General features: G+C 47.1%; 1 protein-coding gene across 3 annotated transcripts in view; it reads left to right on the forward strand.

The window, feature by feature from the left end:
• Positions 1–27,791, forward strand: part of pdzrn3b (PDZ domain containing RING finger 3b) — a 512,314-nt gene that overhangs the window by 437,061 nt on the left and 47,462 nt on the right. For all 3 annotated transcript variants that reach the window (XM_086001419.1, XM_086001420.1, XM_086001421.1), the window contains one exon: positions 24,262–24,515. In XM_086001419.1, the coding sequence (XP_085857545.1) occupies positions 24,262–24,515 (254 nt within the window). The remainder of the gene's footprint in view (positions 1–24,261; positions 24,516–27,791) is intronic.

Below are 27,791 nucleotides of genomic sequence, written 5' to 3' on the forward strand. Positions count from 1 at the left end.
TAGGAGCAGGAGTAGGCCATTCGGCCCCTCGAGCCTGCTCCGCCATTCAATGCGATCATGCCTGATCATCTAAATTCAGTACCCTGTCCCTGCTTTATCCACCTATCCCTAGATCCCCTTAGCCTTAAGAAATATATCTAACTCCTTCTTGAATATATTTAATGAATTGGCCTCAACTGTCTTCTGTGGTAGAGAATTCCACAGGTTCACCACTCGCTGGGTGAAGAAATTCCTCCTCATCTCAGTCCTAAATGGCTTACCCCTTATCCTTAGACTCTGACCCCTGGTTCTGGACTCCCCCGCCATCGGGAACAGCCTTCCTGCATCTAGTCTGTCTACTCCTGTTAGAATTTTATAAGTTTCAATGCGATCCCCTCTCATTCTTCTAAACTCTGGCGACTATAAGCCTAATCGACCCAATCTCTCTTCATACGTCATTCCTGCCATCACAGGTATCAGTCTGGTGAACCTTCGCTGCACTCCCTCCATGGCAAGAACATCCTTCCTCAGATAAGGCAAACAAAACTCCACTCAATACTCAAGGTGTGATCTCACCAAGGCCCTGTACAACTGCAGCAAGACATCCTTGCTCCTGTACTCGAATCCTCTCACTATGAAAGCCAGCATACCATTTGCCTTCTTAACTGCCTGCTGCACCTGCATGCTTACCTTCAGCGACTGGTGCACAAGGACACCCAGGTCTCGTTGCACTTCCCCTTTTCCCAATCTATTGCCATTCAGATAATAATCTGCCTTCCTGTTTTTACCACCAAAGTGGATAACCTCACATTTATCCACATTATACTGCATCTGCCCAATTGCCCAACCTGTCCAAATTGTACTGGAGTTTCTCGGCATCCTCCTCACAGCACACACGCCTACCCAGCTTTGTGTTGTCTGCAAACTTGGAGATATTACATCTAGTTCCCTCGTCTACATCATTAATATATACTGTGAATAACTGGGGTCCTAGCACCGATCCCTGCGGTACCCCACTAGTCACTGCCTTCCGCTCGGAAAAAGACCCGTTTATTCCAACTCTTTGCTTCCTGTCTGCCAACCAGTTTTCTATCCAAGTCAGTACCTTACCCCCAATCCCATGTGCTTTAACTTTGCATGCTAGTCTCTTATGCGGGACCTTATCGAAAGCCTTCTGAAAATCCAAATACACCACATCCACTGGTTCTCCCTTATCTATTCTACCAGTTACATCCTCAAAAAATTCCAGTAGATTAGTCAAGCATGATTTACCTTTTGTAAATCCATATTAACTTTGTCCGATCCTGTCACTGTTTTCCAAGTGCTCTGCTATTACATCTTTTATAATGGACTCTAGCATTTTCCCCAGTACCTATGTCAGGCTTACCAGTCTATAATTGCCTGTTTTTTCTCTACCACCTTTTTTAAATAGTGGGGTTACATTAGCTACCCTCCAATCCATGGGAACTGTTCCAGAGTCTATAGAATTTTGGAAGATGACCAGCAATGCATCTACTATTTTTAGGGCCACTTCCTTAAGTACCCGAGGATGTAGATTATCAGGCCCTGGGGATTTATCGGCCTTCAATCCTGTCAATTTCCCTAACACCATTTCCCCACAAATACTGATTTCACTCAGTTCCTCCCTCTCATTAGAACCTATGTTCCCTGACATCTCTGGGAGTTTATTTGTGTCCTCCTTTGTGAAGACAGAACCAAACTATCTATTTAATTGGATGGCCATGTCTTTGTTCCCCATTATAAATTCCCCTGATTCTGACTGCAAAGGACCTACGCTTGACTTAACCAATCTTTTTCTCTTCACATATCTATAGAAGATTTTACAGTCAGTTTTTATGTTCCCTGCAAGCTTGCTCTCATACTCTATGTTCCCCCTCTTAATTAATCCTTTTGTCCTCCTTTGCTGAATCCTAAACTGCTCCCAATCCTCAGGTTTGCTGCTTTTTCTGGCCAATTTATATGTCCTCTCCTTGGATCTTATGCTATCCCTAATTTCCCTTGTTAGCCAAGGGTGAGTCACCGTTTTTGTTTTATTTTTATGCCAAACGGATGAACAAATTCTGTAGATCATCCATGCGATCTTTAAATGTTTGCCATTGACTATTCACCTTCAACCCTTTAAGTAACATTCCCCAATCCATCCTAGCTAACTTGCACCTCATACTATCACAGTTTTCTTTATTTAAATTCAGTACCCATGTCTCTGAATCAACTACTTCACTCTCCATCTTAATGAAGAATTCTATCATATTATGATCGCTCCTCCCCAAGGGGCCTCGCACAACAAGATTGCTAATTAATCCTTTCTCATTACATAATACCCAGTCTAAGATGGCCTGATCTTTAGTTGGTTCCTCGACATATTGGTCCAGGAAACCATTCCGTATACACTCTAGGAATTCCTCTTCCACAGTATTGTTCCTAATTTGGTTAGACCAATCTATATGTAGATTAAAGTCACCCATGGTAACTGCTGTGCCCTTATTGCACGCATCTCTAATTTCTAATTTCCCATTTAATGCCATCCCCAACCTCAGCATTACTGTTTGGGGGTCTGTATACAACTCCCACAAATGTTTTCTGCCCTTTGGTATTTCTCAGCTCTACCCATACAGATTCCACATCATCAGCGCTAATATCCTTCCTTACTATTGTGTTAATCTCCTCTTTAACCAGCAATGCTGCCCCACCACCTTTTCCTTTTTGCCTGTCCTTCCTGAATATTGAACACCACTGGATGTTGAATTCCCAGCCTTGGTCACCCTGGAGCCATGTCTCCGTAATCCCAATTATATCATATCCGTTTATGTCTATTTGCGCAGCTAATTCATCCACCTTATTACGAATGCTCCTCGCATTAAGACACAAAGCCTTCAGGCTTGTTTTTTTAACACTCTTAGACCTTTTAGAATTATTGTTTTCTGTGGCCATGTTTGATTTACACCCTTGATTTCTCTGACTGCCTCTTTTGCTTTTCTCCTTCCTGTCTTTTGTTTCTATCCTTGCTTCCCTTTCCTCTGTCTCCCTGCACAGGTTCCCAACCCCTGTCATTTTAGTTTAAACCCTCCCCAACAGCACTAGCAAACACTCCCCATAGGACATCGGTCCCGGTCCTGCCCAGGTGCAAACTGTCCAGTTTGTACTGGTCCCACCTCCCCCAGAACCGGTTCCAATGTCCCAGGAATTTGAATCCCTCCCCCTTGCACCATTCTTCTAGCCACGTATTCATCTGAAATATCCTTCTATTTCTACTCTGACTAGCACGTGGCACTGGTAGACCCATTTATTCCTGTTTAAATTGTGCATATTTGCCTGAACCCAAATCCCAATATCTCTAAATTACCTTGATAGTGTCAGAGCTGCACAAAACATTACAGTATTTAGAACATAAACATTCAGCTAGGCCTTAATGAGATCTTTTTTCCTAATAGAGACATAGGCCCCGATTTTCTGCCAGCCGTTGGCCGGGTTTTCAGGCGGGCGGTGGCCAAAAATCGCAGAAATAGGGGGTCGCGACCCCCCCCCCCCCACCTGATTCCCCGCCCCGTCTGACTTTCGGACCGCCGTTTCTCTGCGACCCGAATCAGTCCCGCCCGCTGCTGGCGGGACTGGCCGTTAGGACCCTAATCACCAATTATTCGCATGTTTAATGCCATTTTAAGGGGCCCTTGCGATTTTCAAGGGTTCCCCATGCTAAACACGCCTGCGGAGAACCCCGCTGATGAAACCTGGCGTGAAGCTTGCCGGCTTGCTTGCTCTCAGCTGCAGGTCATTCGGGAAAGCTGCGATTTAATCGGATTTGTATGTTGAAGGACCTTGTTGTTGCAGGCTTGGGGCTACTTCTTCAAGGCTTAGGCACAGCTGTGGAAGGTTGGAGCCTCACACACTTCTGTAATGTGATCTCCTGTGAAGCCCCTCTCACCACCCTCACTCAGCACTTCCTCAGCGGAAGCATCTACCAGAAGCATGGGACGCCTTTTTTTCCTTCCCTTCTTGCCATTAGAGGATCTCCAGCAGCAGAGGCGGCAGCAGCAGAACCAGGAACAGCAGGATGAGTACCAGGAGCACCAGGCTGCTGCTCACTCACCTGAAGCATGCACAGGCCAGAAGGGGCCAGCGCTTGGAAGTGGCTTGAGAGCATCTTGCTGCGCTTTAGGGGGCCATGGGGACCCGTATCTGCACTGGCAGTCCTACTCAGCAGGACTTCCATGAAGGTCTGGTTTCTCTGTTCAATAGATGGCCAACGCTCCTCAAGAGATGTCATTCTCTTATGAGCACTCACCATGTTTTCCGTACCCTGGTGAGTTATCTCTTCCATGGAGGTTGCCAACCTTTCCATGGTGATGCGTTCATGCGCCAGTGACTCCACAAAGGCTCTGCTCATGGTCGCTATGGACTCCTCCATTCGCTCCACACTCGCAGCGACCCTGGAGACAAAACCTGCCAGAGACTCCTGCATCTGTGCATGGAGATCCATCACCTCTTCTCTTGTGGATGGACCCAGAGGCAGAGGGTCGACATGCAGCGCAGCTGAGCTGAGCTGGCAGAGTCCTGCGCCCTCCAACGAGGACTCTCCACTGCTGTCCCTGTCTCCAGAATCTGCTGAGGCTCACTTGTGAGCTGTGAAACACCAGGTGACAACACTACTCTATGTCCCGAAGGTCCCCCTGAGGTGTGAGTGTCTGCGCTGGTGCTGGGTGCGCTTACTTCTGCTGACGCTGCGCCCTCAGAGGTTGGAGCTTCCTCTGAGGAGTCTGGCTGCACAGCCTCTTCCTCCTTCACAGTGGGGACGGGGGCTCTGGATGGTCCTGTGGGGGAGTAGAGGAAGGAGTTAGAGGTGTGATGCCAAGGTTATATGCACATTCGAGTTGACATCTGCTGACACCTGCATCCATGCAGCCTTGGTCTCAGTGGGAGGCCTCTTCCTGCCTGACCTAGGGAAGAGGACCTCCCTGTGGGCCCTAACCCCATCCAATAATGCCTGCAGTGAAGATTCGTCAAATTTGGAGGCAGCTCGGGGTCTGGCACTGGCCACAGCTGCTGCAGGCTCCTCTGCCATCCTGTATGGTTCGTTTGGAAGCCAACAGAGGAAGCAATGTTTGCTGTGGCCCTTGAAAGTACCACGAATGATGACATCATATTGTGGGGCTTTCTGACTAGAAATGGACAATTAGCAAGGCTGTCCACACGCTGGAAATTAATTGGCCACTTGAGGGAAAATTGCGTGCAGCTGGCTGACCCATTTTTTTGTGTCAGAACCCCACATTCGGGGAATCCAACCATTTCCCACACAATCCACAAAATCGAGCCCATAGTTTAATTCAGATTCAGAAGCTGGTGTTTTGTTTTTGGTGTGATTTGGAAAGTTCCCACCCACTCAATGCTTAATACAAGAAATACAACCATGATATTATTGCAGTACTGTGCTCTTCTAAGATTATAAATGCATATTGTTTGGGCAGTGTAAAAGGATCTTTCGTCAGTATCTTAATCTAACCAGCTGACTGTTGGTGTTTGGTACTAATACTTGCCATCACTGGCCCATACTATGACAAAACTGCCACCCAATTTCAAGAAAATGCTTTTTAAAACAAAGCTTAAAAAAGAGATGCTTTTCAATTTACAGGAAACTTTGGTTTACCCGGAGGTTATATGTCCGGAATACTCGATCTAACGGCAAAAGTCAGGAGCCGTTTTCTATAAGTTTTTTTAGTTCTCATTGCTTTTTTTTCCCAGTCAGGCACTGCAAGGTCTGTAGTTATAGCAACAGCTTCAGCTAGAGACGCTTGCAGCTGCAGCCGACTGTTTTGAAGCTGTTGCTAAGCAACAGGGTTTGTTGATTCACACGGAGCTTTTCAGTTCCGTATGTTTCAACATTAACGCTGGTGTGTCCGGCACTTTTGATGGTACGGCACCAGCTCGGTCCCGTCAGTGCCGGATATCAGAAAGTTTCCTGTAGTAAGTAACATGTGCATTTGCTCATTGTTAAATTATCTATGATGAAGAATGCACAAATATACAAGCATGTAACAATGAATCAGGAATACAAGTCCAAGGGTACTTCTGTGCTACTGTTGCCTGTGTAGCAAATTAAGAACCGCTGTTATCCAACGATTTTCTAAAGTAAGAATTAAGCAGAGGCCAAGGATAGGAAAAGGTGAAGCATCACTAAAACCGATTATCTGGTCATTATTGCATTGCCATTTGTGGGACCTTGCGGTGTGCAAATTGGCTGCCACATTTTCTACATGATAACCGTGACTACACTTCAAAACTACTTAATAGGCTGTAAAGTGTTTTGGGATGTCCCGAGGTCGTGAAAAAGCACTATATAAATGCAAGTTCATTCTTTCTTTCATTATCATATACAAAAATATACATTGCAATGTTTCTGAAGCCAAATTCAATAAAAATGTTTGAATTAAATTGGCAAAGTGGCACTTTGGGATCTCAATGGATGGTGCGACAGAACGTTAGTTTGTCACTTTGATTCTTCTCCTCACCCCCATTCAGTTGGACTGTGTATCAGACGCCAAGCAAACAATAGGTGCTTTCTCTTTTTTTAGAACAAAATGAGAATCAGAGGAAGCATTGCTGCTGTATCAGTCTCACACACCCCTATCAGTAAGCCTCAGAGTGGCAAAGCATGGGACCAGGTTACCTGCTTGCCTTCTTTGGGTGCAAGAGTTGTGTAGCTGAGGGATACAACAATAGAGAAAAATTGGTGAACATGGGGAATTGAAAGCTAACATCCCCGCAGAAATTGCAAATAATAGTCTTTTTCAATCACAATCTCAAATTAATTTCTGGCGCAACATAATGTTATTGATATAATTAATTACTAATGCTTTAGGCAACATAATTTATTTAAATTATTTAATTTAAAGTCTTGGTGTCTTTAATCAGACATTTCCAGAAAAGGTGATCATTATATTAATACATGTACAAATTCCTATCAGATTATGAAGTTAAAAGAAATAATTATTATACTGGACTTATAATAGGTAGTGTAGATTAAAATGCATCAGACTAACTGGAAATTTTAATTAAAAACAAAATTAATGTGATTAAATCTTTCTGCACACTGTCTGTAAAATAGGAAATGTAACTATCTGTAAGACTAAAACCTTGTTTATCGATGACAACTTCTGAATTACAAGTTTTCAATTTTACTGTTAAAATATTTTTAACTAAGTTTACTTTAATAATAAAGATTTCCAATCAATTACTCCTTGCTTTCTAAACCTAAGTTACTCAGTACTTGATTTAAATACATTTGCTACTTTAAAAATATCAGTTTAAGTATAGTGATTTGTTCTTTTGTGAGTGTGCTTTGACAGTATTTTAATACAGAAAGGTTGGGTTTATTGGAGAAGTATTCAGACATACTTGAAAAGGCAGATTTTTTCCCTCTCTTTCAGCTGTTCCATTTGGAATTCTGACAGTTACATCTGTGAAGAACAACATAATTGGCCCCTTCAATAATTACTACGTACTGTCACAATTAGTGAAGGCATCTATTCACAGTGATCACAAGAAAGTAACTTTTGCTTTCAACTCAGGTGATAAGTACATAATTTGAATGTAAAATTCAACAAGCAACCTACCAAATTTGAATCAAGTGCTCTTGACATCTGAAAACAAAGCTGTTTTATCTTACATAGTAGCTACATATTATATGTATTGCAAACAATGTTATTACCATCATGAAAATAATCCATAACATACTCCACTTATTTAAATCCAATTTTTTGCAATATCCAGCTTACCATTTTAGTTTTGCCTCTCATAAGTGTAGTGCTGCATTCATGCAAGTATATTATGTGTCTATTTGATGTGCATAGTGTAGTTTCTCATTCCTTTATCATTTAAAGGATGTGTATTGGTAGGGTTGGGGGGAATTGTTCCACAGAAGGGGATTGAAACTGATTATTAAATTTAAAAATTGTCACTAGACTATTCAATAATTCTAAAATTGATTATTATTTTTAATGCATGCAGAATAATTTGTGCTTAATATATATGTTCACCAGTATGAAGGAGCGACCATAAAAATTGAGAGCACAAGAAAGCATGAAGCAATAGCATTTGGCCTATTATGCCCATGCTTTTGATGATATACTCTATTGTGGACTCTATCCCACCTATTTAACCTCAAGAGAAAGTTCTGCATAAATATTCCCTTGATGCTATAACAGCAGTGAAGCAAAATTAGAGCATATTTATCTATGCACATATCTCTATTAAACCATATGTGACTGCTCTCCACAGAGAAAAACCCAACCTTTGTCCACATCCCCAACGCCAGCTGCATATGAGCCATGGTGTCCCAGGAAGTGCTAATCAGTTTGGTCTCCACCTTGAGTATTGTGTACATTGCTGGGAACCATACCACTGGGAGAGGGGTGGCATCTTTGCCTTGGAGGGGGTACAAAGAAGGTCAACCAAAGTTGGTAGTACAGGTGAACAATCCTATTTATGAGAAAAGCATATGAATAATTGGCATGTTTGCACTGCAAAAGAGACAGCTTAGAGATGATCTTATTTAAAGTTTTAAGATCTTTAAAGAAATAGATTCGTTAAATTCCAGAACAATGTTTAATATTAACACAAGCAAGGGAACATGCATTTACGCTTAGATGACAGAGATGAATATTAAGATACAGGGAGTAAAGTTTAACAACAGTTGGACCGCAAAATGAAGGGGAGTAAATTGGCCGCCTGTTATGCACCTCACCCGATTTTTCCTTTCAATTGTCTTTCAATTGAGCACCGATGGGCTCAATGATATTTTATGAATATGTTTGTGAATACTCTTCCCTTTCCTGAACCAATACTCTTAATTGATCAGATTTTTTGAATGTTTATCTCCCTTTCCTTCACCTAAGAACAAAACATGGTAACAACAAATTGTATACTACAGGAAGTATTCTCCTCCAAATTGTTTTATTAAGAGTGAATAACAGGAACCCCTCCCACCTGAGGCCTTAACTAGTCCCAGACACAAACAGGAACTTGTTTCATTTATCATCACTTCTTTCTCATTTTCAATTCAATTAGCTAGTTGCATTCATTCCAGCAACATGTGGAACTTTATCAAATGTCTTCTGAAAATCTAGGCACATTGTAACCACAGGGTAACCCACATCCACTAGTTAAATTATGACCTCAAAGAATTGCAGCAGATGAAAAGCAGAGTGTGCGCATGTCTTTTGGTCGTTGTGAGTGCTTTACTTCCTTGGTTACTAAATGGCAGTAGACTTTGTTAAGTATAAATATATAGTTTTGTGGTTATTGAAGGCCCATCAATTTTAATCACTAAGATCAGAGCTAACATCTCAACACGCCGACTGGTTCACAGGAATGAGTCATACAGATCCTGGGATCTTTATGTAAGAGAAGTCAGGGGCGGAGCCAAGAGCCAAGACCTGGAACCTCCCAGGTTAGTCGGGAAAGAGGAAGTGAAACTATACACAGTGGGGGAGGGTAATATACATGAGTGCAAAACGAATACAGGATCAAGACAAACAGATTTCATTACACATGTGAAGTGCATTTGCCTGTATTGGGCCAGTAATTCCTGTCCCAACGCATGAGTACGGACGGGGTACTCACGCGTGGGCCCGGAGGAATTGCCGGTTTTCAGCATGCACAGCGCATGCGGGGAAAACCGGCATTTCCTCTCCTCTGACCCAAGGGGTTAAGAGGCGGAACGCGTGCAAGGTTTCAGGTAGCGCGTGCGCGCTGAACTTCCCTTTTTTTTGAAGAGTTGCCCGTGGGGAAAAGACTCCGGTTTTTACGCGTGAAAAAAGCAGCCGTAAGTACTTACTTTTAACAGATAAGTGGTCTATTAAGTAAAATTAGAAAAAATTTCCACAGATTCATTATTTTTGAAGACTTTACAGTAAGGTAAGTGTATTTTTAGCCCCGATTTTTTATATAATAATTTTTTTCAAAATTTAAAATTATTGTTTAAAATCGTTTTTTACAGTTATTTATAGTTCATTTAAGTAGTGCGATTTTTTTTTAAATTTTCTTTCAAGTTTAAGCAGTGTTTTGGGGCCAGGAGTTTTCATGAGTTTGACAGTTCTTACTATCAAACTCATGAATGAACTTATGCAACCTCCCATTGGTTGCCCAGTGCTCACGTGATCCCAGCCGGCTCATCGCACTAAGTATGCCGCTGGGTCACACACGCACAGCGCGGCAGGACCTGAAGCGGGCCAGTGACAGGAAATGCAATGCGGGCCAGGATTGAAATGTCAGCGCGCCGGGTAAGTGCACATCGGGGGCTTGCACGCGCGGCAAGCCCCCGAACCTAATTTCTGGGCCATTGTGTGTGTGTGTGCGCAAGTTACTTTCTACTAAAACAGGTGCACGTGGCTAAAACCATGTCATTGTAGCCACACCTTTGGCTAGTCAGTAATTTTTATTGGAAAACACTGACGCGTGGCCTCTTTGTTCTTTAGCTAAACATCAGTAGCATCCAATATAATGCTGCTCAGCATTTTATCCACGACAGATATTGGACTAACTTGGCTAGAATTTCCAGCTCATGTCTTTTTGAATATCGGATAACATTTGTTGCCCTCCAGCTCAGATATGGCTCTTGTGTTTATTGAGCTCTTAAAAATGTAAATCAGTGTCTCACCTAATTCACTCCTCTTCTGTAAGGAATTCTAAAGTCTATCCCGTCTGATCCAGGTACCTTGTAAGCATTTAATTCTTTGAATTTCTTCAGGACACAAGTTGGCGTGAAAGCAGGAAACTTGTGTGAGCTGGACTTCTACATGGAAGTGGGGCTATGTACTATGTAAATGAGCTGCAGAGGATTTCAGCGGATGTATCTCAGAAGTGGTGCCAACAATCGAAGAAATCTGTGCTAGCGAGTTTTCAGCATAAATCAGTTACGCGTGAATTTCCTCGAAAGTAAACGGTGCAATGCCACTCACGCATGGTAGCTGCACCAAAAGGTTCCAGGAAATCCCGAGTTCCAGTATCCTACTGCAATGTGGTGTTAAGAAGCAGCCACTGGTTACCTCTAGGAAATTGCTTCTCTCTTTATCACTTATCAGACCACTTTACCTCTGGGATATTGAAATCCCCTGTGATTATCACATTATGATTTCCTGCAGCCTGTCTTACTTGCCTGAACAGCTGGCTATCTACCCGCTCAGCTTGAGCTGGTGGCTGATAGCAGTTCCCAATTGCTATTTGTTCCCCTTATCATTACCAATTTCTATTCGGATTGCTTCTGCCATCTCCCGATTCTGTGATATCCACCTTCTTGACAACTTGTAACGTCTCGAACCAATATAACCTAGCTTCACGGGTCTATCTTGATCAAACATTCTGTCCTCTATAACTTCTTCACATGCGATATTCCACTCACAGCCTTTGATATGTGATGTCAATAATGGTAATTCCTAATGGAAATTAAGGTGAAATATGTAGGAACACTAGGGCCTAGAAATTCAGTTGGCTGCGCCAGCCGTTAGCGCCTTAGGAGGAGTAGATCTCGAGCGCTAGGCGCTTAGCGCCCGGGCACAGCGCGATCTGCGCCTCGCCCCAACTTCAGTAGACATTTTGCGCCGGCGCAAAGTCATTGCGCGCGCTCATCTGCGCGCGCAGATCATGACGTCATTTCGTCGTGCAACGCCCTTTGTGCGCCCGGGACCGGAACTTCACTCGCGCCGCCCCATTGTGCGCCTGGCGGCCCGAACGACTGTGAAGTGGAATGGTTCACAGCCGAAGCGGGCCGCGGGGAGCGCAAATTAAAGGGCACTTACCCTGCACTATAAAGGGCAGCCATTTTGCAGCACTCACTCTTGTGCAACGGATTTTTGGAGAGAGACCAAGGAAGAGAGCTTACTGCTTTGGCCCAACACTAGGACAGGTATTTTTAGCTTAAGGCCAGAGCTTTGCAATTCTCTTTGCCTTCATTGAGATCTCAGTGTTTGCCAGCATATTATGGGGGCTGCATTGGGTGCCAACGCTGAGTTTCAGCATTATGTCCGAAGGGCTCACAGACGCCGTGAGAGAGTGGCAGCCCTGGCTAGACGCAGAGGGGGCAACAGGCGTCGGCAACGGAGGCCTTACCCACTCAGGGAATACCGCCAGCAGTTCTCCTATCTCAACATGTCTGCCGCGCAGTGTGTTAGGAGGCTGCGATTCAGAAGGTTGCAGAGATCTGCCAGCTGCTTCACAGAGATCTGCGTCCACAGCTGAGGCGCAGGACGTCTCTGTCGGTGGCAGTGAAGGTGACGGTGGCTCTGAACTTCTATGCCACCGGCTCCTTCCAATCCGCTGCTGGGGACATCGCTAACATCTCCCAGTTCGCCGTGCATTGCTGCATCCGCCAGGTGACCAATGCCCTTTTCAGAAGGAGACGTCAATTCATCTCCTTCCCCATGACCCTGGACAAGCAGCAGCAGCGTGCAGTGGGATTTGCAAGAATAGCGGGCTTCCCCATGGTGCAGGGCGCCATTGACTGCACGCATGTGGCTTTGCGGGCACCTCTGGAGCATGCCGAGGATTACCGCAACCGGAAGGGCTACCATTCCCTCAACGTACAGCTGGTGTGTGACCACAGGCAGCGCATCCTAGCTGTCAATGCCCGCTTTCCAGGCAGCAGCCACGATGCCTTTATCCTGCGACAGACAACTGTGGCTGACATGTTCCAGGCACAGCCTCACCCAAGAGGATGGCTTATCGGGGACAAAGGCTATCCTTTGTGTACCTGGCTCATGACCCCGCTCCGCGCGCCCAGGACCCCTGCTGAAGAGGCATACAACGAGAGCCATCAAGCGACCAGGAACATCATCGAACAAACAATCGGCGTCCTGAAGCAACGGTTCCGCTGTCTGGATCGCTCAGGTGGAGCCCTCCAGTATTCGCAGGAGCGAGTCTCCCAATTCGTCGTCGTTTGCTGCATGCTGCACAACCTGGCTATCCGCAGGACTCCGGCACTGCCACCTCACGTTGGACCACCACCTCAGGAGGAGGAGCCTGAGGAGGAGGAGGAGGAGTACCAGCCCAGGAGGGAGGCAGAAGGTCCAAGGGCCGCCCGTCGGCGGCTTATTGAACGTCACTTCTAGGCCCCCTGTCAGGGAATGGCTTGTGGCAATGAAAGAACATGATTGCAGCCGCTCCGCAAGCCCTCAGCCGGTTAAGGCAACAAACACTTCAAAGATCAAACATGGACAATCTGAATAAAGAAAATGGTTTATTGTACAAACTCAGGGCCCTTCCCACATGAAAACCAAATACAGATGAAACCCCCAAAAAACACACACACACATGACTCACTCCCACAACCTGGGGAGGATTAACAAAAGATGTAAACAAAAATGGCCTTCATCCTCGGCCTTCACAAAACACCCATTCCAAAAAACAAAACATTTGGGCACACCCTCTACTTTGTGGCCCGCGAGGGCGATGCCTTCTGCAAACTTTTGCGGCCCCTGCACGCCCTGCTGCTCCTCAAAGTGAGCCCAGTGGCTGCTGCAAGGCTGGGCGAAGGCTCCTGAGGGGCACATGTCGTGACGGCAGATGCCCTTGGGGGTCGGCCTAGACGAGGTCTGGCCCTCGAGGGGCCGGCTGGTGAATGCTGCAGCTGTGGCTGGGCAGCATCAGTCGCTGCAGCAGCTCGTGGCAGCTCCACTGGGGGAGTGGCAGTGGCGGCTGGAGGAATGGGGGCAAGCTGGCGGATGGCAGGCGCTCGCTGGTCGCCTGAGACACTGGCACTCGCCCGGGCCAGCACTGCAGCATGCGCAGCAATCTGCCGAGGGACAGACCGCTGTGCTGCTGCAGCACGGCGGGTGCCCTGGCGATGCCTGGCTGACGCAGCGAGTGTGGCAGCAGTGAGTGCCCGTGTTGCCCTGTTCTGTGACCGCATCAGAGCAGCCAGTGACTGCACGGCACCACTGATCACCTGGCCACTCGCTGCCTGAGCTGCCCCGAATTCCGCCCGACTCGCTGCCTAATCTGCCCCGAATTCCGCCAAACTCGTGGCCTGTGAGGCCCCGAATTCGGTCACACTCCGAGACAGGGACTCGATGGCCTCAGGCATCCGTGCCACTACCCCCATGAGCTCCGTGTGCCGGCGCTCCGAGTCCGCGGACATGTCCTCGAGGAGGGGCAGCTCCTCGGCGGTGACCGTCTCCGGACTGGAGGCCGGACTCTCCCTCTGGGGAGAAGGCCGCCGAGCTGCCCGACCCTTCCTGCGTTGCTGGACGCCGCTGGGCCCAGCAATTGGACTCCCCTCCGACCCTTCCCCCCTCTGGGGAGAAGGCCGCTGAGCTTCCACCCCCCTCCCGCGTTGCTGCAGGCCGCTGGTCCCAGGAGCTACACTCCCCTCCGACACTTCCCCCAGGCTCCCCTCCAGGGAAGACGTGTCCCCTACATTGGCATGGCTTGCCGCGGCTGAGGGTTCCCCTGATGGGCCGCCTTCCTCTTCCTCCTCCTCCTCCTCCTCTTCTGAGGGGCTGTCACTGGCAGCTTCAGGGACCTCCTCCTCACCATCTGAAAGCAGGAAGGCACAAGAGTAGCTTTAGAGTGAGGAGAGGGCGTCAGCGAGGGATGCATGAGTGGTGGCATTCAGCGCATTGGTCGGACAGTGGCAAAGGATGTAGATCTGATGCGCAAGTGGGACGAGAGAGGTCCAAAAGGTGATGTCCTTACCATTGGTGCCCAGAACAGGGTCGGCATCTCCAGATGCAACGGGGCCAATCACCCGGGCACCCATGATGCGCTCCACGCGCTGTTGCAGCTCGGTGAGCTGCTGGATCTGGGGTCCGCCTCCCCCGGTCTCAGTCCGGCTCCTCTTATTATTGGCCAGCTTGGCCTGCAAGAGAAAGGACGGCCTCTAAGTACAGTGTGTAGCCCTGATCTTGTGTGCACTGCCTCCCATGGTGGAATAGCCTGGCCAGTGTGTAGCCCTGATCTTGTGTGCACTGCCTCCCATGGTGGAATAGCCTGGCCAGTGTGTAGCCCTGATCTTGTGTGCAATGCCTCCCATGGTCGAATAGCCTGGCCAGTGTGTTAAGTGCAGAATGTGCAATTGATGTTCATGACTGTCCCATAGCTGCTGCATGAGGGCTGGCCATTAGGGCTTTCAGGTCCCTTTGCCCATAATGTGAGGTGCACATGCAAGGATGAGGAGGACACTGGAAAGGGTACTCACCCTGACAATCCTGGTGAGGTCATTTAGCTTGTTGCGGCATTGTACAGAGCTCCTGGGGACCTCACTGTTGGATGTCACCCTGGTGGCGACATCCCTCCAGGCTTTCCGGTAGACGCGGGCCGCCGGCTTCTTCCCATTGTCCGGAAACAAGATATGGCGTCTCTTCTCCACAGCGCCAACCAGCACCCTCAGATCATGCTCTGAGAAGCGTTGCGCTCGTTCACGGGCCTTCTCCATCCTTTCAGGCACTATTTGGGTCCAGCAGCAGTGTTCAGGCCTAGCTGGAGGGCTGCAGTGTCCAGGGTGTGGCAGCAGACCAACTCGACCCTTCCCCCTTAAGAGCTGGCCGGCGCCAGGGTGTCTGCTGTCAATCAAGAAATGACCGCACCTGCGCTGCGCCCGGCCTCGGCGGTATCGCTCAGCGCCGCCGGCTTAGCGCCTAAAGATAGTCGTGCATCGCCAGTTTTAGCGCTCGAGCAAACTCTTAGGGCGAAGCTACTGAATATCGGCGAAGTGGCCTCAACTTTGCGCCGGGCGCAAACTTTAGCGGCCGCCCGACTTTACCGCCCCAAAAGTGGCTATACTGAATTTCTAGGCCTAGTTTTCTCCAAATACTACGAGAAAATTGAAAATGCTAGGGTATGGTAATCTTCACCATAAAAGATACATTTGTGTTCATTTCCGTTACCCCATTCTCCATGTTGTATAATGTGCAACTGGAGTAGATCAAGAAATCCAAAAAGGCAGTTGTGCTGTTAAGTTGATTCTGAGCTCCATCCTATGATGATGTCTTGGTGTAACATCTCAAAACCGATTAATGAATCAGCCCTGATAGTGGCATTCTCACATGTGAACAATCACAACTTCAGTTACTCTCACTTCAAATACCAAATTGTTTTTATTTTAAAATCTGGACAGTAGTGAAATTAACAACTTGTCTTATTACGAGCAGTTTAGATTGCGAAGTAACACAAAAATCTTCTGAATATAGACTTGCTAAGCAATAGATGAAATAGCATTGTGCATTCGTCATTGTGACCCTCCATAAAACACTACAGCTCAAGATAACATTGATTTTGTCATCCTTATGTATTTTGAAATTCTTGATAGTTGTCTTTTAAGAGGTTTCAACTAAATTTCCCAAAACACATGGAAGGTATTTGGGAATTTGTAGTGGAACCCAGTGAGTTAGAACCATTTTTACAAGTATCTTTCAAAAAGGTAAGATTGACTTTTGAAAATTGCACTGAGTGTTCATTTCATGTATTTCAAATTATCTTTAAAGAGCAACTGCACTCTAATTAATTAACTGTGGATTAGTTGAAAGGTCATGCACTATGGTAATGTTGTACACATTCAACTAAACAAAGCTACTGGTATCAAAACCTCCATAAAGATCATTCTGGTTCATTAAGAATGATTATATTTTCTCTCTTTTTTTTCTATTGAATGACCTATCATGGTGCAGAGGACTAATGTCTCATGAATTTGTCTCTGAGAATTGTTACAAGCACAGAAGCACTTGTAAAAGTCGTACTGAGATTCTCAATGGGAAGCCGGAGGTTTACCATAGCCTACTGTGTGTTTTAATGACCATGTTCAAGGCTGCACTTAAACATTATATAATGGACAGAGTATCAGATTACAACTGAAAGGCAAATTGAATGGTTGTTAATGACAAATTCAGGACAGATGTCAGGTTCTATTTCATTACACGGAGGATAATCAACAGCTGGAACGGTGATGCGCTATCATTTACTCATAAAAGACTGAGAGTTAAGAGAGTAACTAAAGGCTTTTATTAACAAAAGAATGAAGGTCTGCCTCGAGTGGTCGACCGGTCCAGAATACAAAGGGGCTGGGGAGCAGTCACCTTTATACTAGGACTTGTGGGAGGAGTCAGCCGAGGCATGTCCAGGCATGTACACAGTGGAATACAAACAGTGGTTTACCACATTCACCCCTTGTTTAAAATTGAGTCCGGTGGGGTGAAGTGTATTAAAAGTTAGTGTATTGGAGTCTCTCCGGAGGTCTTGTCTGCCGCTGTGATCGGCGTGGCGACGGCAGGGGTAGTGGAGCTTCCGGCGTCGAGTCCCGCGTAGGCTGTGGCACAGGCGTGTCGTCCTCGTAGGTGTCGAGCGGGTCGCTGGGCCCAGGCCTGCCGTCTGCTGGGGCTGGATATCGGATCATGGGGGGGGGTGGTAGTGAGTAGTGGGTTACTGCGGCCCCCGAGGGTGCAAGGTCTCTTATGGAGACTGTGTCCTCCCGCCCGTCCAGGTATGCAATGTAAGCATACTGCGGGTTGGCGTGGAGGAGGTCGACCCTCTCGACCAGGGGGTCCGTTTTATGGGTCCTCACGTGCCTTCTCAGTAGGACCGGCCCTGGGGACGTCAGCCATGGCGGTAGCGATGTCCCCGATGTGGACTTCCTTGGGAAGACAAACATTTTCTCATGAGGGGTGGCGTTAGTGGCAGTGCAGAGCAGTGACCGAATAGAGTGGAGCGCATCGGGGAGCACATCCTGCCAGTGGGAGGTTGGAAGGCCCCTGAACTTTAAGGCTAGCAGGGCGGCCTTCCAAACTGTCGCATTTTCTTTTTCCACCTGTCCGTTCCCCCGGGGGTTGTAACTGGTGGTCCTGCTTGTGGCAATACCCCTAGTTAGCAGGTACTGACGGAGTTCGTCGCTCATAAACGATGAGCCCCGGTCGCTATGGATATAGCTGGGGAAACCGAACAGGGTGAAGAGGTCGTTCAGACATTTAATGACCGTGGCACTGGTCATGTCCGGGCAGGGGATGGCGAACGGGAAACGGGAGTACTCATCAATAATATTGAGGAAGTACACATTGCGGTCGGAGGAGGGGAGAGGCCCTTTAAAATCAACGCTCAGGCGCTCGAAGGGGCGAGTGGCTTTTATCAGGTGGGCCCTGTCTGGTCTATAAAAGTGCGGTTTGCACTCAGCGCAGACTTGGAAGTTCCTGGTCATGGTCCTGACCTCCTCAATAGAGTAAGGCAGGTTGCGGGCCTTGATGAAGTGGAAGAACCTGGTGACCCCCGGGTGGCAGAGGTCATTGTGGAGGGCCCGCAGTCTATCGATTTGCGCGCTGGCGCAGGTGCCACGCGATAGCGCATCCGGGGGTTCATTGAGCTTCCCGGGCCGGTACAAGATCTCGTAATTGTAGGTGGAAAGTTCGATTCTCCACCTCAAGATCTTGTCATTTTTGATTTTGCCCCTCTGCTTGTTGTTAAACATGAAAGCAACTGAACGTTGGTCAGTGAGCAGGGTAAATCGTTTTCCGGCCAGGTAGTGCCTCCAATGACGCACAGCCTCCACAATCGCCTGGGCCTCCTTCTCAACAGCGGAGTGTCTGGTCTCCGGGCCTTGGAGGGTTCGTGAAAAGAAGGCCACGGGTCTCCCCGCCTAATTGAGGGTAGCGGCCAGGGCAAAGTCGGACGCGTCGCTTTCCACCTGGAAGGGGATGGATTCGTCCACTGCGTGCCTGGTGGCTTTGGCAATGTCTTCCTTGATACGGTGGAAGGCTAAGTGGGCCTCTGCCGTCAAGGGAAAAGAGGTGGACTTGATCAGCGGATGGGCCTTGTCCGCATAGTAGGGGACCCACTGGGCATAATAGGAGAAAAACCCTAGGCACCTCTTCAGGGCCTTGAGGCAGTGGGGCAGTGGGAGTTCCATAAGGGGACGCATCCGGTCGGGGTCAGGGCCGATGACTCCGTGTTCCACAACACAGCCAAGGATGGCGAGGCGGTTTGTGCGGAATATGCACTTCTCCTTGTTATATGTCAGGTTCAGGAGTTGGGCGGTGCGGAGGAATTTTTCGAGGTTTGCTTCATGGTCCTGCAAGTCACGGCCGCAGATGGTCACATTGTCCAGATATGGGAAAGTGGCCTGCAACGCATTTTGATCTACCATCCGGTCCATCTCCCTTTGGAAGACGGAGACCCCGTTGGTGACGCCAAAGGGAACCCTAAGGAAGTGATAGAGGCGGCCGTTTGCCTCAAAGGCAGTATACTGGCGGTCCTCAGGGCAGATAGGGAGCTGGTGGTACGCTGATTTCAGGTCAATGGTCGAGAAGACGCGGTACTGCGCGATCTGGTTGACCATATCAGCTATGCGGGGGAGTGGGTAGGCGTCCAGCAGGGTGTAGCGATTTATTGTCTGGCTGTAGTCGATGACCAGGCGCTGCTTCTCGCCGGTCTTAACGACCACAACCTGGGCTCGCCAGGGGCTGGTGCTGCCCTCAATAATCCCTTCCTTCAGGAGCCGCTCCACTTCGGTTTTAATGAAAACCCTGTCCCCGGCACTGTATCGCCTGCTCTTTGTGGCGATGGGCTTACAGTCGGGGGTGAGGTTAGCAAACAGTTGGGGGGGGGTGACTCTGAGTGTGGAGAGGTTGCACCTGGTGCGCGGCGGGCAATTTGGGAGCTGCTGGCTGCGGACTGTGAGTGGGGGTAGGGGTCCACCGTACGCCATCGTAACACTTTTAAGGTGGCACTGAAAATCTAACCCCAGCAGGACGGCAGCGCAGAGGTCGGGCAGGACCAGAAGTTTAAAGTGATCGTACACGGTCCCGTCTACTACGAGTGTCACTACGCAGTAGCCACCGATGTCCGCCGACTGGGACTCGGAGGCCATAGAAATCCGCTGGTGCGCAGGCAGGACTGGGAGAGAGCAACGCCGCACCGTGTCGGGGTGGATGAAGCTCTCCGTGCTCCCAGAGTCAAAAAGGCAGATTGTATCGTGGCCATTTACCTTAATGTCCATTGTGGAGCTGGCCAGCTGGTGCGGTCTCGCTTGGTCCAGTGTAACGGATGCCAGCGTAGGGGTCGGTGTGTCGCTGCGGGTATCAGATGAGGCGGTGTTGGGGGCCTGCTGCGTTCCGGCTGTCGTCCAAGATGGCGGCGTCCATGATCCCCATGTGGCTGGAGGCGTCCAAAATGGCTGCTGTACCGGTGGTTCGCACATGGCCGGGGAGGCCCAAGATGGCGGCCCGCATGGCCCACACGCGGTGCTGCTGGGGTTCGGGGTGGCTTTGGCCCTGCAGACGTTAGCGTAGTGTCCCTTCTTCCCGCAGCCCGAGCAGATCGCGTTTTTCGCCGGGCAGCGCGCTCTGGGGTGTTTTGCCTGGCCACAGAAGTAGCATTTCTGGCCTTGGGGCACTGCTGTCTGGCCTTGGGACACTGCTGCGGTAGTTGGGCCGTTGCTGGGGTGTGGCTGGGGTGGCACGGCGCTATGAGGCGGTCCTACCGTGTCCCAGGCTGTCATTCCCCGCGGCGTCCACGGTGCAGAGGAGTAGGCATCCATGCCCCGGTAGGCTGCATCCAGTGATAGTGCGAGTTCAGAGGCCTTGTTGAGGTCGAGGTCACTCTGCTCCAACAGTCGCTGTCGGGTGTAATTGGATCTGTGGCCCGCAACAAAAGCGTCCCGGATAAGTTCCTCTGTGTACACGGCGGCCTTTACATCCTTACAACCACAGGCCCGGCCAAGCACAGACAGTGCCTGAAGGTATTCCATGGTCGATTCCCCAGGTTGTTGTTTACGACTCCCCAGAAGGTGCCTGGCGTACACTTCGTTCACTGGGCGCGTGTACTGGTCCTTGAGGAGCTTGATAGCGTCCGCGTACGAGGTCGCGTCTTGGATGACCGAGTACACTCGGTGGTTCACTTTGGAGGTCAGGACATCCAGTTTGTCCTCGTCCGATTTGATTGCTGCGGAGGTGGTCAGGAATTTTTCGAAACACTTAAGCCAGTGAGTAAACTTGGTGGATGAGTCCGCCTCCCGATGATCTAAGTCCAGGCATGCTGGTGTGAGGATCTTCTCCATTATAAAAATTTTGTTAATAAAATTGATGCGCTATCAATTACTCATAAAAGACTGAGAGTTAAGAGAGTAACTAAAGGCTTTTATTAACAAAAGAATGAAGGTCTGCCTCGAGTGGTCGACCGGTCCAGAATACAAAGGGGCTGGGGAGCAGTCACCTTTATACTAGGACTTGTGGGAGGAGTCAGCCGAGGCATGTCCAGGCATGTACACAGTGGAATACAAACAGTGGTTTACCACATTAATTGAATGGTTGTTAATGACAAATTCAGGACCGATGTCAGGTTCTATTTCATTACACGGAGGATAATCAACAGCTGGAACGGGTTATCAGAAAAGTTTGTTCAGGCCAAGAAACTGAACTTTTTTTTTAAACACACACCTGGTAAACACACACCTGGAACAGGTTATCATGAAAGTTGGTTAAGGCCAAGAATCTAGACTCATTGAAAGAAACAGCTAGATGCTGTAATGGAGTTATATTCTGGAAGGATGAGGTAAATGGGATGAAGGGCCTTCATTCAACCCTATCTTGTGGCAACACTGACTTAGAGTGGCTGAGATGCAATACAGACTTTATGGATGGAAAGGGGATCTTGGGAGAGAAATGTGTTTAGGAGAGAGTTTATGATTTCATTAACGGATTTGTTAAAGGCAAATTGTGTTTGACTAACTTGATCGAGTTCTTTGATGAAGTAACGGAGAGGGTTGATGAGGGTAGTGTGGTTGATGTGTATATGGACTTTCAAAAGGCATTTGACAAAGTACCACATAGACTTGTTAGCAAAATTAAAGCCCATAGGATTAAAGGGACAGTGGCTAATGGACAGAGAGCAGACAGTAGTGGTGAGCAGTTGTTTTTCAGTTGGGAGGAGTTGGTATTAGGACCACTGCTCTTTTTGATAATGACCTGGACTTGGGTACACAGGGCATAATTTCAAAGGTTGCAGATGACACGAAACTCAGAAATGTAGTAAACAGTGAGGATGATAATAACATACTTCAGAAGGACATAGACAGACTGGTGAATTGGGCAGACACGTAGCAGATGAAATTTTACGCTGAGAAGTGTGAAGTGATGCATTTTGGTAGGAAGAACAAAGGGGAGGCAATATTAACTAAATGGTACAATATTAAAGGGTGTGCAGGAACAGAGAGACCGAGGGGTGTATGTACACAAATCTGTGAAGGTGGCAGGACAAGTTGAGAAGGCTATTAAAAATGTATATGGGATCCTTGGCTTTAGTAATAGAGGCATAGGGAAGGATTTTCATTGGGCCGTGGAGGCGGGATTGGAGGCATGTGGGGGGGTTAAAATCCCGAAATCGGGGGGTCCCGAACCCATCCCGCACCCAACCCGTCTCCATGCCAGTTTCAAAGGAGGCGGGTACCCAACCCGCACTGGGACCCGCCTCCCCGAGGCAGGAAGGGGATTAGTGCCAATTAACTGCCTGTTAACAGGTAGTTACCAGGCAGTTTTTAGCCTAATCCCAATTTTTAATGTAGAAGTGTGGGATTCCTGACGGCTCCAAACCACGCCAAGTTAGAGGAGGCGGACCGTCAGGATGAAGGGCTTGGAGGGGTCGAGATGTCCGGTGTTCAGGTGAGTGATGGGTGCATGAGTGCAAAGGTAAGTGTGTTTGGTGTGTGTAAAGTGTTTAAACAAGTTTTACATACCTTTACAGCCTTCCTTCCTTCAGGTCTCGGGAGTCCCTCATCTCACCGCCACAGAAAGCAGAATGGCCGCCGATGTCAAAAATTGCAGCATTCAGCTTTCTGTTCCGGGGAGATCTCTAAATCATCCTGAGAGGAAGGAATTAACTTGGAGTACAGATTGTCAGTGTTTGACAGCTTCAAACAGCTGTGAAACGCTGATATTTCATCTGTCAAAAGGTCTTGACAGATGAAATATCAATCTGTGATGTCATCTGTTGCCGGGTGGCCGTTAATTGGCCTGCTGAGCCCGCTGGGCGGGCTCAACAAGGTCAATCTAGTCAAAATCGCATGGGTTGGCTCGAACCCGATGGAGGCGGGACTACAACCCCGAAAGTTGTGGTCCCGACTCCTCAATGAAAATCCAGCCCATAGAGTACAAAAGCAAGGAAGTTATGTTAAACCTTTATAAAACACTGGTTAGACCTCAGCTGGAGTATTGTATCCAATTCTGGGTACCATACTTTAGGAAGGATGTCAAGGCCTTGGAGAAGGTGTAGAAGAGATTTACTAGAATGCTACCTGGGATGAGGGACTTCAGTTATGTGGAGAGACTGGAGAAGTTGGGGTTGTTCTCCTTAAAGCAGAGAAGGTTAAGGTGAGATTTGATAGAGGTGTTCAAAATCATGAATGGATTTGATAGAGTAAATAAGAAAAAACTGTTTCCAGTTTCAGAAGGGTTGATAACCAGAGGACACAGATTTACGGTAATTGGCAAAAGAACCAGAGGCGACATGAGGAAACATTTTTTCGCACAGCGAGTTGTTGTGATCTGGAATGCGCTGCCTGACAGGGTGATGGAAGCAGATTCAATAGTAACATTCAAAAGTGAATTGGATAAATACTTGAAGGGAAAAAATACAGGGCTATGGAGAAAGAGTAGGGGAGCAGGATTAATTGGATAGCTCTCCCAAAAAGCCAGCAGAGGCACAATGGGCTGAATGACCTCCTTCTGTGCCTTATCATTCTACGATTATATTATTACGCTGAAGCTTCCTCAACACAGCTTTGAAAAAATAAATAAACCGAGTACGCTCACATTACTTCAGTTGCTTTGATGCATTGGATTTAAAAAATCTCAATTTACAATCTGAAATGACCCTTTAGGTCCATCGTTATAATTGTTAATTTGTAAGTCCACTGTTATTATGGTTCATTTGCCTTCTAAATATAAAGTGCAGCTTGCCCTGATTTACCACATGCATTGAATGTTCTACATAAAGTTATTGATTATTCTTGTGTTCAATTTCTTGGCATGGTTAGAAGGCACTTCGCTGCAATGTGTAAAATCAAAATATTGACGACAATTTGTTTTTGCCAGTAACATGTTGCATTATTGTACTTGCCCAAGTATAGTACAGATGCTTGCCACTTATGCATTGTGAAAATATATAATTTATATGAAAAGAATACACAATGTGAATGCCCCTATTTGTAATAGTATTTGTCTGGCTAGTATCATGCATGTGTGTTCTTATTACAGACAGGATTTTATTGCAACTTCATGATTTTCAAATTGTATTTGACAGGTTAATGGTAAGGACTTATCCAGAGCCACCCATGAGCAGGCAGTAGAAGCATTTAGAACAGCCAAAGAACCCATTGTAGTACAAGTGTTGCGAAGAACTCCACGCACAAAAATTCTTAACCCATCTCAGGAGTGTCAACTGGTAGATATGGGCACGCAGACAGACATCACCTTTGAACACATCATGGCACTGGCTAAAATAAGACCACCTACTCCACCTGTTGTGGTACTGGAACAATACCTTTTGCCTGAAGAGTAAGTGTATGTTTATTATTATAATCATATATGAATAAGTAGCAACAGAATAATTTTTATTTTTCAATGATGTGCAAAATTAAGTCTAATTGTAAAGAAAGTGCCCATTTAGTTTATGTATAATTATGGACAAAAGAGCACAAATCAGACAGTCAGTTTGCTGGTCTGGAGGCAGTACTGTTTTAATTGCTATCTCTTTAACTCATTTAAATCAGGTAAAAACCACCATCAGTATGAGTTAGTTGGAAAACTGTCAATTACTTTTGAATCCCCTGAAGGTATTCCACAGTATTAAATGTTATTACACTTGGTCAGCAATTTATGGTGTAATCTTCTCAGCTTTATTTTTACAGCTATTGCTTGAAACCCCAGTACATATGTCCTTCGAAAAATTAGTTTCACTTTTTCGGGCTTTTTACTAATCATACTGTTTAATTTACATTAAAAGACCACAAGTTGATGATTGTAATGGAGAACAAAACTTCAACAACAACAAAATCGTAAAACATTTAAAATAATGCAGATCTTCGAAACAAACAGGATTTTGTTGTAATGTTTTGGTGTCGCACAAGATCAGTTTTCATTCATTCCCATTTCTTTTCATGGGAGCGCTAATTCGAAACAAAAAATCAAAGCAGTATTCCAAAAGTTACATGCCGAGAAATTCCACTTGTGCCCAAAACAAGTGCAACCAGGGTGGTGCAAGCAGATTCAACAGTAACTTTCAAAAGAGAAATAAATAAATTTTTGAAGAGAAAAAAATTACAGGCCTATGGGGAAAGAGCAGGAGAGTGGGATTAATTGGAGAGCTCTACCAAAGAGCCAGCACAGGCACGATGCGCCAAATCACCTCCTTCTGTGTTGTATGATTGTATAAAATCAGCGGAGCGATAGCTCCATGCACCAATCCGTGCCAGCCTGAGACCCAAGCCAAAATCAGCTTTGGGCCTCATTTAAATGCCAGTAGCACCAAATAGGCGCACCACCCCCCCCGCCTGCTGCAGTTTACTGGTCGTTGAGCCGGTCAGTAGGTTGGGTCTGGGGGAGGAGGAGATCCCAGGAGTAGAGGGTTGGAATATTTTGGGAGGCCCAGGAAGAGCACACCTGCTTCTAGAGTCCACAAAAATATAAACTGAAAATTTGAAACTCCCTCACCAGTAACAAATACCCAATCACAAAAGTCATTATTCTGTCTTTTATATATAATCTCAGCATGTACATTGTTGGCTGTGAAATGCTTTGGAACATCCTGAGGTCCTGAAAGGTGCTATGTAAATGGAAGTTCTTTAGAAAGAAAGCTATACATATATCAAGATCCTAACTTGAAGGCTGAAGAGCAATTAAACTTTAATTTATCACATCCTGCACAGTTCCCTTATCAAACAATTAAACTCTGCCTTAGAATTTGTTTATTTAACAAATACACCTTCTAACCTTAAAGAGACACAGCTTGGCCTTAGTAGTGGAATAATATATTGTGTATTCCTAAAGAACAGTGGCCTAGAAATTCATTGGCCTGCGCCACCCGTTAGCACCCTAAGAGGGCACTTAGTGGGTTTTGCGCCACTGGCCTCGCCTCCCGCTAAATTTAGCGGGGTGCTAATGGCAGCGCTAGCCATTAGTGCTGCGCCGCTACCGATGACGTCATCGGTGTGCGCAGCACCCCACTACCACCCTGATCGCGAAATTTAGTAGCGCCCCCTGCTTTAACCGACCGGTTCAGGGGGGCCTACCTGCGGCGGTAGAGGCACTGAGGTGCGGGGCGGCCATTTTTTTTGCTGGCCGCTTGCCAGCACCTCTCCGCGCCGCCGTCCCCGGCCCCCTGAGCACCCCCCCCATGCAAATGTAAAAGAAGACAACTCTTCTGAGCTGGAAATTTTACAATCACGTATAGACCAGGTACACTAGATTGGACACTCCGTACTCCTTATCTATTTCCCTGGTGTTGATTATCACTTTTAGTAGCAGTCTGGGACTCAAAGGGGCTTGAAGCCAGGTCTGTGCAAGCATGCATACACACCCCTGCATGGCTGATGGCAATCAGAAGTGAAGGCCCAATTCTGCACATCTACAGGTGGAAATTAAAACGAGGCCAAATAATTGGTGATAAAGCCTCTGAGGGGAATTTTAATTCTCCTCATTGGGCGGGAATGGAACAGGTAAACAGTTAAAATGGAGTAGCTCTATTTTCAGCTTTGTTCCCACCGATCTCCGATTATAGCGATGTTGGCTTTGGTAGTGGATGAGGTGCCCACCAGACTCGGGCAGGAGCCTCATGAATAAATGCTAACCGTGGTCCTATGAAGTCAGTCGGACCCCAGTGGCAGTTTAACGGGGGCCTTTGTAGGGATTCCCACCACGCTGAAACAGGTCGGCAATACTGGGAAGGAAGAAGGGGCCCTGCAGGTAAGAGGAAAAAGTTTCCTTTGTAGGGCCAGGAGGAGCAGAAGTGCTCCTGCAGAATTCACCACAATGATGTTGGACACCGCCACCTCAGGCTCTCACCCCGGACCTACCTTTGCCCAGCCGGGTTGGCATCTCATATTGCATTGGCCTGGAGCCGCCCAACTGCATTATGATGCACATTTGGCACCCGCAGCCCACCACATATATGTTAATGTGAACCGGCCCTCGAAATGGATCGGGTCACATTAACATATGTCGGCTAACCAGGTGCACTATGCTAGTCAGCTGTCCAACAGTTATAATCTACCCTAATCTCTTTCAGCCAGAATGGCAGGGCTATCTTTTCCCATGACTTCTTTGTGTATCACCTGGATTTTATCTTGAAGGGTGCAGAATGAAGGCATCCCAAGGATAAGTGGTTTACTTTCACCCAGTCTTTCAACTTAGCCAGGCTGGGGAACTGACTCAATTCGTAAAACTGAAGGGTCAGCTTTTACTGTTTTGTTGCATTACAGAAGTATTATGAGTTTATGAGATGAAGATTGAAATCAAGTTTTCGCTAGTTATCAGCTGGGTTGGAATTGTTCTATGGAAATGAGGGGTTTTATCTTGGAGTTTGGGCAAAATTGTTATTATCTCCATTCCTGCTTCCTGATGACACCATCATTCGTGATTGTGGACATCTGGGGCCCAGACTGTGCTGTTTCAGCTGGAAAAGGAGGTCTATAGCAGCACATAACCTGCAAAGGAGCATTAAAAATGAAGATTAGTTATTACACTTCAAAGAAACATTTTAGTGTTTTGATTAGTTATTTTGTACAACTGCATATCAGTTGGCAAAATGGTCCCACTTGGTGTTTTGCACCAGGT

This window comes from Somniosus microcephalus, chromosome 11, assembly GCF_052327205.1.
Source record: "Somniosus microcephalus isolate GS21.2 chromosome 11, FLI_Smic_1.0, whole genome shotgun sequence".
Taxonomy (NCBI): domain Eukaryota; kingdom Metazoa; phylum Chordata; class Chondrichthyes; order Squaliformes; family Somniosidae; genus Somniosus; species Somniosus microcephalus.